We start from the raw sequence: 14,529 nt of genomic DNA on the forward strand, positions 1-14,529 counted from the left end.
CTTCCGCACTGACTAGCACTTCTGTTAAGTGTTTGATGTAACCCCTGGACTTCAGTTGCCTCCCTGCAACTTCCTCTCTGTTTTTATGTCAGCATCCAGGGCCCTCTCCTGCATACGAGTTTAACGGGCTCGCCTCTGTCATACTTTTCAGTGATCCTCCTTGGTAGACCWGTAGCTGCAACGTTCAGTTCACCACACACAGTTTTTCAAAGTCGCTCTTGTTCTTTTAGATTCACAGATGATATCTTGTATTGTTCCCTATTTATATATGGAAAGATTATGTTGTCATTTCCAGATTTGACTTGTCAGTATAACAGCATGGTTTTGAAGGAAGAGTATTCCAGTCCCCCTGTACTTTGTTTTATTTTATTTAAATGTCAGTGATTGTTGCATTCTGTAGCCGTCTACAAGGTAAAGCATCTTTGTTCTGTAGCTGCAGCGTATTTAATTTTATGATTTAAAGATATCTCTGGAGCTTTTTAACCTCAAGATCTGGAATGGCAGATGCCATAAAACAAATTTGCTTGCTTCTGATCCTTCCTTTCTGATCGTATAGCAGATTCTGACATGTTCTCATTAACCTTTTCTGAAGAGTTACACTGTACAAGTGCATAATGTATATTTTATCACAATTTTATCTGATATCCTTTCGTGGTATTAAGAAACAGCTCATGCCTATTTTTTCATGGGCTGATGGTTAGAAATGTAGCAAGTAGCAGTTGTRGGTCATTCATAGATCTGCTCACTCGTGAAAAGTAAGAATTGCTAAAGTGACTAATTTTCTTAAAGGATATGCAGAGATTAGTATGTCTGCATGGTTTATACCTCATTTCTTAAGCTTATGTTCATTTTCCTCCTATAGTGATGCATCTCCACTTGTATTTGGGGCCTATTATAGTAGCAAAATTTCTAAAACTATAGCAGTAGTGAGAGTTCAGGCGATTACAGTAGGATTTTTGTATCCATTTTTTAAATTAGATGTTAGCTTTTGTGATTGAAGAGCTTGCGAAGTACATTCTCACAGTGCTGGCCAAATCGTTGCTTCACAACTATGAATTTGCATTTAGTGATCTTAACATCAGCACATGATATCAAATGGCATGCTTGTTAAATTAGCCTGAAGTTAGCTGACCTGTAGCTGGGTAATTGCCATTGGTGTCTTTTACCAGCTGCCCTTCAGCATCGTGTCCTGCCTCCTTATTTGAATCCATGCTTTGTTCCTGAGAGCTCTGATAATAGCCTGTTTATGCATTATATCTACATGCTTGAAATTTTATAAATGCTGAAGTCACATATTGATGGCACGCTGCAGGATGAAATCTGACAACATCCATCATCACTGTTTTACTTCTGTAGATCTGAAGTCAACCAGCTTAGTCAGGAAAAAGAGTATCTTCATGGCAGATTGGAGAAGATGCAGAAAAGGAATGATGAATTGGAGCAACAATGTATCCAGCATGGGAGGATGCACGAGAGGATGAAGTCGAGGTAGGAGGTCCTGTTAATCTGTCAGTATATGGTATGATCTACTGTACCCGTTGTGGTGTGGAAACTGGAAAATGACACTGTGTTGTTGGAAGTAATATTCTTTCTTTCATGAAAATGACTGCATCCCTACCCTGCCGTCCTTCTTTGGAGGTTTTTTATAACATCTTCTGCTTGTGCCATTTTGGACAAATAAAAYGAAAGCTTGTACAATATAGTTTTCCAAAGAATTTAAACCTAGTACATATGTGTGTGGGCTGCTTATGCTGTTCTCTGCTCTAACTTGGATGAATTGTCTTACCATACGCAAAAAAATACGGAGCGCAGAGGGTGGGAGGAGAGAGGAGGATATTCAGTAATGTGAATGTAGGCTACAGATGTGGATTCTATGGTGGCACATAATGGCTGTATTTTTCAGTATTGACATCTTAACTTGCTCAGAAATGTAGAACTTGAATAAACAGAAAAATCTTATTAAATCCTAGTATTCAGAATACTATTAACAGCTTCTGGATACAAGTAGCCTTTGAGTGAAACCGTGGCTTTCTGAGGATCATCTGGGAGCAGCTGCAGCAACGTGAGTGTGGAGCTACTATACAGACAGTATGTTATATAAATCACACACACACGCACACACACACACACACACACACACTCTGCTGTACCATATATTAGAGATAGTATGGTTGAAATTAAGAGTGATTTGCTTTTAGGACAACCTTTCCTCTATGTCAGAATGGAATAGATCTGCTGGACCTGTGCTCTGCCGTACCAGCAGTGATTATACACTAGGAAAGATTGAAAGCATTAATCCAGAACAGAGAAGTGGTTTGAAAACAGCGTGRTCGTGCTGCAGGCAGTGCCTTACCTTCTGCTGCTGTTTTGATGACAGCAAGGAGAGAAAACAGGACAGTGATAGTGCGTCTCATGTTAAATATTGCAGAATATGTAAATATGGCAGAGATTAGTAGGTGTTTGAACCATGGCCAATATACTTTACCAGCATTTTAAGGAGGGGGGGACTCTTTTAACATCCTTTTAATGATGATCTTGCACTGTATTTATTAAAAATCCAGGTAATTAGTGACAAAGCTGCCGTAATAACCTGCTGTAAAATTTTAATATAATTTGATTCCTGTTCCTATGTCAAAACCTAAATAGATTTTTCAGTATAAGTTCCCAAATGCTATAAATTGGCCTTGAACTATTCAGTTCCAAGTGAAGAAAAACAGCAAGTATAACCAATAGCCCTTGTCTTTTTGTTACCTGACCACATGCAGTAACTTCCTGTCTATTTTATTTCTGCTATTCTTCTAGCGCCCATTAGAAAATTATTTTTTTTAAAAAAAACAAGATTATTTTTAATTAATTCATCTGGGGCATTTATAGAACAAAATGTGGTATTTGTATTTAAGAAAAATCCCTGTCATGGCCTGTGTTCTGCTATGAGACTACAACAGATGTAACTATTTTGTGGAAGGCTGATCAGTCAACATTGCTTTTAGAATATAAAAGTTTTGGCGGCTGTGATACCTGCATTCCTGAAAATGTACAGGATAACTTCCTTCACCATTCCTATTTTTCTCTCCAAATGTGTGCTGCAATATTGTCTGAAATGATATAACAAGTTCTTTTTTTGTTAAAGATTGCTTTAAAATTGYAGTCACCAAAGATGAGCTTTAATCGATGTTTTGAATATAATATGAGTATCTGTCCCTTTCAGTATGCTTTTGCTCTGTGAAATATGCCATTAAAAGAAGTAGATATCCAGGAACTTGAATTAAAAAATTTGCAGTTGCTGTGACTATGGAGCCATGTTAATACTGCAGTGGAGTTTAAAAGGGGTTTTCATTTATTGTTATTAATCCAGCAACCTTGTGGATCYTTGCTTTCAAATGTATATCATGTTAGTTTCTTACTGTTTTGATTTTTTTCAGCTACATGGTTTTAATTTTAGGCAGCAATCTGTGTGGCTAAGTATATTATCTCAGAGGTATTAGGTAACATGTGGCRCAGAGTCACTGCTGTGCTGCTGGAAATGAGCAGGTCAGCACAGTGACTCYGTAGATCTGAGTCTGTGAGAAGAGAAATCTTGCCTGTGATGTGGCAGAGATCTTAAATTCTAAAGCAATTTTTATGCTTAAATTCTGCAAAATCCCAGTCTGTGGATGTGTGTAGAAATCACAGCTGAAAGTATGTATTTTTTAATAACTACTGAGATAGAAAAACAGCAAAAATAAAAGCTTAAGCCACCCTTCTATTATCTTGCTGTGTCCCACTGTGCAAAAACAGATTTCAGAAGAATTAAAATAAAAATCAAATAAATAATGGTACCTAAAATGTTTGTTCATCCTCTTYTTATGTTTCCAAACCAAATTCTAGCGCGCAGTAGTGTGCCACTCTCACCTCTGTAGTTAGGTCAGTTCTATAAATGCAGACCCACTTTCTTTCAAGCTCTGATCTCTTCCAATTTTGGAGTAAGCAGCAAAGGGCAGAGATATGCTGAGATGCACTATCTATACATTCATTAATACATTACAATTAATTCATTTGATCAAGCTGCCATGGGTCAGGATTTTATCAGAATATTTCAAGCTTTCAGTTAATTTGATTAACAGCTCTTGGGATGTACAGAGCCCAATTACAGCTCTACTTTTCTGCATCTATTCTTCTCGTAGGGCAAGCATTTGATTGCACTTTATCTATATAAGTATTTTCTTCTAAGGAACAGCCAATGTCTAAAATGTGAAGCATTTAATTTAATATAGCTAGTTCTTCTCCATATATATTTTCTTTTCTTGACCAGATAATGTGTAGAAGAAGATCCCAGTAACTTTCTTTTTTAAAAAAAATTTATTTATTTACTTAAAATAAAATGAGCCATCCGTGCCTATCATTCATATCAGGTGCAAGAAATAAAGAGGGTATAGACAATAATTTTTATGAGCGTGTGATGTCTCTAAAATGCCTTTTTCCAAAGATTGTTTAGTCCRTGGAATCGGGCATGTTTTCTGAAACCTCTGTTTTGGTAAGCAGTTTTGTTGTTGTTGTTGTTTCTTTTTCTCCTCTCCTCTGATGTGTGTGTGATCACTGTTTAATCTGTGTAACATTAACAGTAATGATACATTTTAGGCAAATTTTTGAGGCTTTTTGTTGTGGTAGCCTTTTTTTCTGACATGTATTTCAACTGTATTTTTGGTAGCTAAAGTGAAAAAGAAGAGCCTACAGGACTGGCAATTTGGGGCAGATGTGTGTCTATTCCTCAGGCATCAGTGGTTGTAAGTTAACTACAAAAATGTTATAACCATCTGTGTAACAAGACGGCAGAGATCTGCTCTTGCCTGTTACTATAAATAAGAAGGAAATTTGTTTGACTTCATAGACATTGGATTTATAAAGACTATATGTGTCAAATTGTGCTATGTGCCATGTTGCTGAGATGTGTCTGCAGCCAACTACCTGGGGTGTCTTCCCCTTCAGACATTCTAGTGACGTGCAGCAACTGTGCAGAAATGTCTGTGTAGCACAACATGTGACAAATTATATTTGTTTTCTACCTATGGGGAAATGTATGATTCTCATGGATAACCTTATCTGGAAAAGTAGCTAAAATGGATTCTTAAGTGGACCACTCGAGGAGCTGGGCAGAATACATGACGTTCGGTTTGACACCGACTTTAAAGGCGTTTTTGGGTTTTTTCCACCATTTATTTTTTGTTGTTGTTGTTACTAAAAGATCGTGCTTGATAGTGTATGTGTGAAAGAATTGTGTTAATTTGAGATAGCTGATTTGCTTTCACTATTCCACTTCTGATTACAAATTTGGGATTTCTTTGACAAATCAGTTGATTAAAAAAAAAAAAACATAGCAACCATAGCACATTAAACATTTCACATGCTGCATTCAAGTATTTTTTATGTCTTCCAGAAATAATGATGGGTAGAAAAAAAAATTGACAATTGCTGAAAAAACCCTTTCCCTACCCCATCCAGCTCTTCTTAATTTATTGACTATATTGCCATCTTTAATTTTATTAATTGATAGATTAGCGTTTTTAGGGGACAATGAAATAATTGTTACTATTCAGTGACTAAAGCAAGTTTTGAAATATAATTATATGCCTAAAAATGCCGTTTTAGTTGAAAAACTAAATTCCTTTTTTCTGTTGAAAAGGGCGATAAGCATATGGCCCCTCCTGCCTTTCCTGAGCATCGTTATTCCTGCCCCTGTATCTTTGGTGGGGTTTCACTGGCACAGGACCTCGCACCTTGCGTGGCCTCTCGCTCACGGAGCTGGTTTGCAAAAGGCTCCCTGGTCACCATGTCCTGCCTTGTGTTGCAGACAGGTGACAGCTTGGTCCAGAATTCGGGACTATCTTGGCTACTTGATATTACTTTTAGTGCCCTTTGATAGATTCATGTTGTAGGCTGAGGACCATAAACTCCAGACGCACTATTAGGAAATAATCAAAGGATTTAGTGTGTATATTTTAATATATMTACATAATGTAGCAAATCCTGACAGGATCTGAAAATGTATTTGGCTTTTGTTTAATGTGTTTGGCTGTTTGTGCAGAATACACATGGTCTGGAATAGAAACTGGATGCTTAAAATCTCTTCCTCCCTTTTCCTCTCCCGCTCAGTATTTCTTTATCTATTTAATCTTCCGTTATTCCCTCTCTTCAAACTTATGTGTGTAAATATATGTATATATGCATATATTATTTAGGCTTTTATATGCATGTAATCTACATTAGTATTTCCATTTAAGCAGTTTATATGTAAGACTGTACAAGCCCCCCAGACACTGTTTTTAAAGATGTGTTCTCCAACTACTCGAACAGCAAGTTCAAGTATATAGAAAGACACAGAAAGCAGAACATTAGCCTCCTTGTTACATAACATGAAAATATATACAGGGAGTGAACTGCAAGGTCTYCAGAAAATACAGTGAAATAATGTGCTGCTTGGTTTTTATCCTTCTTGACAGGCAGATACAGGGAGAAATACTGCTCACAATTTTCAGGTGCACATTTAGAGTACGTAATAATGCTTGCTAAGGTGTGTTCTAGGTCACCGAGTACTGTATTCAACTGAAGTTATCACTATATATTTTTTTCCTTTGGGAATATATTCATCTCCATTGTGACAGTCATTAGGCCACACTACTCCAATGTGGAAAGCGGTTGCCAGCGCTGCTGGTCTGCTAGGTTGGGTTCTTCTTATTTTCAGCCTCCATTTATTTCCAGTAACTTGCACCTATTTGTCCTTGAGCAAAAATGGATGCAAGTAGTTCTTTGTTCCCTGTATGATTTTTTTTTTTTAATCTACACTTTATTTACAGAAAATGATTGTAATCTCTTCAGGCTTTCTGATGATCTGTAAGTGAAACCTTGCTTTTTCTTTCTTATTACTCCAGTAAGCTCTCCAGGTACCCCCAGTTTTGTGGTTGACAATCTTTTTCTTTTTTTTTTTTTTTTTCTTTTTGATTTTTTTTTTTTAATCTACACTTTATTTACAGAAAATGATTGTAATCTCTTCAGGCTTTCTGATGATCTGTAAGTGAAACCTTGCTTTTTCTTTCTTATTACTCCAGTAAGCTCTCCAGGTACCCCCAGTTTTGTGGTTGACAATCTTTTTCTTTTTTTTTTTTTTTCTTTTTTCTTTTTTTTTTTTTTTGGAAGATGGGCAATCAGAACTGTCTACAGTGTTTTGGATGAGGATGTTTCAGTATCTTATATGTGGAATTAATATATTTAATAGGAAATCCTGACTGAGAGTTTTTTTTTTTTTTATGGTTATTATTATTTTTGACTGCTGCATAATACTGGCTKCTGATAATCCTTCTGTATCAGCGAGGTGCATCCCGGACCTCTTCATCTCAAGTAATTTTAAATTCCTCGCAGAAACTGGTGCTATGAATTCCAAATGTACGGAGTCCTAGTTTAATAYTTAGTACTGGCAAATTTCATCCTATTTCTGCTGTTCCACTGTTCTGAGTCATCTAGTTCTTTTAGTGCAGTATTCCAATCTTCTCTAAACTGATGCCTTCTCTTAATGTTATCAGCACACTCCCACTTTTTGTGCTGAGTCATTATTCAGAATAGTCAAAAATCTGTTTAAATTCAACTGGAAGAAATCCATTTTTAGTTCTTCCTCATCTTCAGTTGTACACTCTATTTTACTTAGTTATCAACCTGACAGCTCCTTTATTTATCACCATCTTCTTCTTCTTAGTTTAGTTAACATTTGCTTTTGTGGCACGGTTTTAAATGTTTTGTTGAAGCTAACGTGGGTAAGATTCATTGCATTTCCTTTATCAAAAAATCAGCTATCAGAGTACTTAGGACTTGTTACAGAATCTGTTTGGCTTAATTTATGTATCAGTTTCTCACATTTTTCATTTACCTTTATTTCCTTCTATATTCYTCCTTCAGAACTGTTGTAGGCCTTGCTTGCATTTGAAGTTAGATTAACGGGCCAATACTTGCCTGAATTACCTTCTTCAAAGGATTAGCTAGCCGTGCATCTGGGTAGAGTGCCTGGCCATGTAGCCCATGTGAGGAGGGAGGTGCAGAGGAGAAAAGCTCAGTGTCTGTGTTCACTTTGCACATCAAGACAGCTGGTCACCACAATTTCTGTGTTTTAGAAATTGGGGAATAATATCAGCGAAAGGGGTAGCTTGAACTGAAGGATGGTCTATGTCCTGAAGAGGAGCATGGTGGAAATACAGCCGGGTTTGCTGCTTCCCTGTTGAACAGCTGTCAACGCTCCCGCTAGCACCTCCTCTGCTCAGAGTCTGGTCCTTGTCCACTCCTGAGAATATCCTCCCTCTGCTGCTTTGATGTACACAGTCTTCTCCAGCACCTACACRAGAACAGTTCTTACCCATACCAGCAGCTTCTGGGAGCGAAGCCTTCTGCTCACTAATAGCAAGCTCATGCTCTCGTTGACCAGGAACATAAAAAGCCATGATATGTGTGGGATATAGAACAGCATAACATAAGGTTCTAGGCTGTTGTTCTTTTTTTTTTTTTTCTTTTTTTTTTTTTTTTTTAATATATAGTGTAGTTGTTGGATCTTGAAATTAAACATTTAAAGTGGTGGATAAAAGTTACAGCTTTGGGAGCCCAGCCCAGACCCTTCTTTGATATAGCAAGACCCTGGAATTGCTGATCCCACGTAGATCATCACCTTGGTGCTGGGAGACACATGCATCTTAGGACAGAAGTGTGCTCATGACTCTCCAGTCAAACCCCATTTAATCCTTCTACATTTGCACCAACTTGCAACTGTTCTAATTTTGGTGGGCAGCTGCTTCAGATGATGGTGCATGATCCTTCACTGTTAATCAACCACTTACCTCTTAACCACTGCATCTCCTTCTCGAACCACTTTGCTTTCCTTTTGCCCTAAGAAAACCAGTCATGGACTGCTCTGCCCCACCCCTGTGATCCTCTTCCTCAGAGGTGGATAAGAAGCAACCAAACTGGATCAAAGTACTCCTGTGCTGGCAGGATCATGGAAACAAAATTCCTTAATGGTAAAGTATAGCATGAAAAACATGTCACAATTTCTTTAATGCATCTGCTAAMATGTGTCCAGAGCCACAGAATAAAGGTTTATACCCAGAGCTCTGGAAGCTTTATGAAAAGTCCTGATGCCTTAGTCTAAAAATTAAGTTGTGAAAATCTTTAATTAATGTAGTTACTTCATTTTCTTTCTTCCATATTGTGTTGATTCTGTTTTATCTAATTTTCTACACTGTGTTTCTGTTATATCCCTGTGATACTTAAGAACATCATATTTTTATGATTACCCATTCTGAGATTAACGCTATGCAGTAGTTAAGTGGCAAGTATCTACTTGGGGATTCACCAACAACTGGGATCTCTCTATTGGGTCTTAAGTAAGCTCATTTTACTAGTAAAATCTGACTATTAACCCATTTGGCAAAATGCTTTAGGGAGGAGCAGGTTTGCTGCTGCCTCTATCTCTCYGTAGCACTGAGACTGTTAGACAAAGGCTATTTAAAATCCTCCTTTTTCATATAATAGAGAACTTAAAATGAAGACAGATGAATAACATTTAAACAGCCTTGCAAGTGTGTCATGAAAATTTACCAGCTCCGTAACAAAATCTGGGCACCTGCCTACTTCCAAGGTTATTGTTGCAAGAGAAGGAGACCAAAATAATGACAATTTATGTTCTTAGTAGAGTAAGTGCGTAGATTTTTGCAAGGCGATGGGCGGGTGGCTTTCTCCTGGTAACTTTAGTATTTTGATTGCATCTCCAGGGGGTCGGCCCTGTTCCTGTGGAAGTCACCGTAACTGTGGATGCTCTCGTTTTCTGTATTAAAGTCTAACCTGCACTAAGCCTTGTTTTTAGCCTTGATATGTTTTGTGCCACTTTCYGCAAAATTCTAGAAATAATGCTAGATTTAAAAGCAAGCAAACAAAAATTTCCTACCTTTATGTTTTGGGTTTACATATATATATATATTCAATTTAATTTCAGTTTAATTAGAAATGCCTTAGGTTGAATTATGAGTCTGAAGACTTATTTTTGTATTCATGAAAACTGATTTTGCAGCTTTTTTATTTTTGTGTGTTTCTTGTTTAATTCATATTGTTCTCTATAGCTTAGTAATATTTGTTACCCATTTTGGAGTGCTCCCTAAAAAACATGCCATACTAAAAATTTAAATATAAATGTAAACTGGTTGTGACAGTGCAAACTGTCTACTTAGTATACTTACATATACTATATACTTACATACATATAGTGTCCTATATGACTATAAAGACACTATGGTGGGAGCTGCATCTGCATTTCTGATGTCCTCAGGGCAGTTGCTTGTGCTCAGAGCTTCCAGTTTGGTTCTGAAATGAAGCTCTGATAATGGGAAAAGGGTAATAAGGTAATTCTATGTTTAACTTGCTCTTTGTAAGTAAATTCATATGTGAAAGGTGAGAAAGGAGAGGTTTTTTGTTGTTGTTTTTTTAACATGTTCTGTTAAACCTGCAGAGCCAGATTTTGCCCTAGCTCCGTGCACGTAACATGTGACATCTCATTATTTAGCACTTGATCCTGAAGGGTCTTCGCAGTTCGGACTTGTTTCAAGTTAAGGTGGCCAAGTCGTTCCCGGCCTCCAGTTCCAAGCCTGTCTTCATGCCATGGTTGAAATTACAGTAGTCTTCCCTCTCCTTATGTAAAGGGGTGTAGCCCTCTTTTGAGTGCTACAGTTGCCATCAGTAGCAGGGATTTAGCCTTAGTCTAAGCTATGTGAATTACGAAGAATCAAAATCGGCTTTTTTTCTTCCCTCTTCYTTCTTTTCTTTCTTTCCTTTTTTTAATAGAACTAAAAGAGCAAATTAACAGCATGCATTGCAAGCCTGTGACCCTAAAAGCCATGCAGCTTCAGCTTTTACCTTTATGACAGTTCTTGTAATCTGCTGTGCAGTATCACCCGTGTATTAGACGATGCAAGTGCTTCTGCTTCCCAAATCGGTTTAATGAATAAAATGCCCAAACAAGCTGAGCTGAGGCATAAGCCAGGCTTTCAAAGGCTGGGCACAAATGGGATTTCTTCACTGGCTCTCTTTAATGTTAACCCATGTCAATAAAATGAACAGCAATTGTGTCCAGCGTTCTGTCCCTTTTAAATTTCCCTTTTTAATGGCAGTAAGGCACTGTGGGCAGTGCGTTTCTGGGGGACTGCTGTGTTTCTCGGGTGGCTGAAGTTCCTCACCCTTCAGCCTTGTGCCTCACAACACACCCGAGGCGAGCACTAATCCCCAGCAAGGCACTGCCTGTCTTATCTCGTTGCTTAATTATTATACCTATTTAATGCCACCTAGAACATTGTCAGCTGTTGAGAAAAGGTAATTATCACTAGTCAAATGAAAAACACTTTTTTGGCTGCCTTACGGATACACATTTTACTGGTACCTTGATACATAATGAAGCCTGATAGCAAAACTTTTGCTTGTCTCTTCTTCAAGCCACAGCTGTTTCCCTGCTAAATTCATCCCATCTGTCTCCCCTTCCGTAAGGCTGTAGGCAGTATAGCATAAGTACAGAAGCAGTTCAGTGCTATTTTGGATAAACATAGCTGAAATTTGAATCTTTGCCATTTGCAATGCACACATTTTGTTTTACTGCTGTAAAGAGAGCTGTCAAAATAAAAACTACATGGATAATTTACTGAAATACAGTCAAATAAAAGGATGATCAAAGGGGGAAAATGAAGACATATTATAGGGTCAGTCCTACTTTCAGGGTATATTCTGTGCAGTATAATTGTTGACCTCTTGACATTGCTGGATTCAAAGCTGTTGGTTTTGGAACAAGTAAGAAAAGCAGATTCCACTGAATTAGAGAATAGCAAAAAGAAATGCAAACCTTGTGCCAAAAGGTTAATTGTGCCAGGTAGTTATTTGTGATAGGGCCCTGTAAGATATCTGCCAAGMTGTAGTACTTTGCTCCTTCTATATAATTGTATAGCATGGTAGTTAAAACTGARATTTCTGTACATGTCTTTCTGACTCTGGAAGTGGAGGGACACCATCCTGATCATTGTGAGGAAGGTTGACCAGGCTCATCTTCAGTGTTCATCTTCAGTGTCTGCACTTTTAGCCAGCATGGAAAAATAGGTGTTTTGTGTTTAGCTGGCATGGAACAACAAGCTTGATATAGGCTTTGTCACTGTCTGTTGGAGTGTTCTTAATTGGAATGGGTAGTTAGTGATCTAAGACTTGTGTTAGAAATTCCAAGACTTTCTGGAACACATTGCCCAAATTCTAGTAGGGTCTACTCTGTAATTCACTTCTTGTGATTTAAATAGAGTACTATCCAATATATAATATTKGAGAATCTTTCAGAAACCCATTAAAGACCATTGTTAAGTATTAAAAATCCTATGGCACCTCTATGAAGAAAAGAGCTTGAGGGACAGTATCGTGGGTATATTTTCCTTCCACAGTGTTGTGTACTCTCTGCCCATCTCATAGAGCACTGTATTTTGTCAGCACTGTATCTGTATGGCATGGCCRGTGCACGGTTATGAATCTTTTGTAGAGAATCTTGGAGGTTTTTCCTCAGTTAATGCTGATRTCTTTTTGAGAGATTTTCCCATAATTTCTGAAGTTGATTCTTGAACTGCAGGGTCCAAATTCTATATTATGTTAGGGAAGAAAAAGGTGAACAGACCATGTTTGACCTACTCTAGAAGATGTTCTCCTTGAAATGAAAGAAAAAGGTAAGACAATGTTAGTGAACAATGAGATGATGTCAGCATAAAATTAATTTAAATTAATTACAAGCAAAATGTTCCTTTTGAAAAAAAAAAAACACTTTGTGTAATTGACTAATAGCAAAATACAGTTTTCAGTGTTTTCTATTGGGTAGAGACGGGGAAGAGAAARGATGTTAGATCATTAAATTCTTCAGTACTTACGGGATTGTTTTCAAGCTGTATCAAAAGAAACAAAGCCTTTCATAATATTATTGAGAAAGGTAAGGCTACGTGCTAAGCTTACACAATGCATTTCTTCTAAATATATATAATCAATACTCTTAGGCTAAATTTAAGACTAGATTTAAAACTTCCATGTTTACAGGAATATTAGACACTGCTTAGAAATATATTCAAAGATTGTGAGATAATAATTGTAGTTTTGCCCAAAAATATGAGTACAGATAAGGATGACTTAAACTGGGAGACTGAATGTCAGTGTTTCATTCTCCTGTATCTAATCCAGGAGATGTTAACACAGCTCCTGCACCAGAACTAGCGCTCTCATACCTCACCTTAAAAGAAAACAGGCTCCACCACTTTTTTAAAGCAAGGCTTTAAAAAGTGCCCTTTTTAAAGTGCTTTCAGGCAGAGTCCTTCTTGCAGGAAGAAGGCTACCAGTGTTCCTGGTAGCCTGTTTGTGGATCACATTCAGATGAACAGCATCACTTTTAAATTTGAGGTTGCAAAAGCCCTGCCACAGCTTGAGGACTCTCTGTGCATGAAAGCTTATGCTGCAAGCTGCTAGCTGAACAGGAACACAGCCCATTTTACCTTGTCAGCCCCTTGAAAAAGTTGCCACAGAAAGATGAAGATGAAGAAACTGAAAGGAGTTTGAGCATTACACAGGGCTGTGTGTAACGGTGTCGCTCCCTCTGCCTCCCTCACRTTTGGCTGAAAGAGCAGTTCATGGTTTTCTCTGAACAGTTATTAGGTGACCCAAACGCTGTGGTGTACGTGCAGGTACTAAGACCATCTTGGAACAATTGCTTTTATAGTAAATACGTTGTGATATTCTTGAAAGCTCTGAGCTCACCTTTTAAAAATGGCATGTATTAGTTTGGTCATCTGGTTCTGCATGCAACTGTGCAAATCAGTTGCAGTAGAAATGCTGGACATGTGAGGGGATGTGTGCAAGCACCAACTGCAGTGTTCCAGGGCTTTGTAAGCTAAGCGTTTCTCTCTCTAAAATTGTACTGTACTGTTGTCTGTTGGAAATTGCTAGCATCTATTTGAACCATTCAGGTATAGCAAATTCCAAAAAATCTGAAAAAAGCAAAAACCATAAAAGTAAGCAAACAAAAATGTTCCAGAGTTTTATCCTCTTGTAGGGATTATCCAAAAGAGAATCAAGGATGGAGGAGATCCTAAGCAAAACAACCTACAGTGTCTGTAGATTTCTTTCCCAKGTGCAAAGTATTAAGCAAACTGTCAATCTCATGCTTTTCAGCTATTTATTACCTCAGTTTTTGCTGTTAAAAGTGCCGTGCTAGAAGCATATCCATTTGTTGATGATGTGATCAAAAATACAAGTTTATGTGAATTCCAGGTGATTTCTTCACTCACATTGTCAGRTGAGCTAATAAGGAGACTTCCTTCTGTTAGGCAGTTAGGTCAAATTTAGCACTCATTTGCTTTTGTTTGTCATGTTTGATTTGTGTCCAGGATTTGTTTTTCTGACTATATGTTCTTAGTTGGCCCTATATGTGACCCTTCTGCAGATTAGTAAAAGGCAAATGGAAAAAGA

General features: G+C 37.6%; 1 protein-coding gene across 2 annotated transcripts in view; it reads left to right on the plus strand.

Annotated features, from left to right (window-relative positions):
* The window catches only part of SDCCAG8 (serologically defined colon cancer antigen 8), a 101,553-nt gene that overhangs the window by 62,578 nt on the left and 24,446 nt on the right, over positions 1-14,529 (plus strand). The window contains exons 16-17 of one of the 2 annotated variants that reach the window (XM_026041084.1): positions 1,357-1,488; positions 1,971-2,062. In XM_026041084.1, coding sequence (XP_025896869.1) covers positions 1,357-1,488; positions 1,971-2,019 — 181 coding nt within the window. In that variant the 3' untranslated portion in view covers positions 2,020-2,062. Of the gene's footprint in view, positions 1-1,356; positions 1,489-1,970; positions 2,063-14,529 lie in introns of those variants that run through there. The other variant, XM_026041083.1, reaches the window with a different exon arrangement.

The sequence above is a fragment of the Nothoprocta perdicaria genome, unplaced genomic scaffold, assembly GCF_003342845.1.
Source record: "Nothoprocta perdicaria isolate Ctin4 unplaced genomic scaffold, notPer1 scaffold_278, whole genome shotgun sequence".
In the NCBI taxonomy this organism is placed as follows: Eukaryota; Metazoa; Chordata; class Aves; order Tinamiformes; family Tinamidae; genus Nothoprocta; species Nothoprocta perdicaria.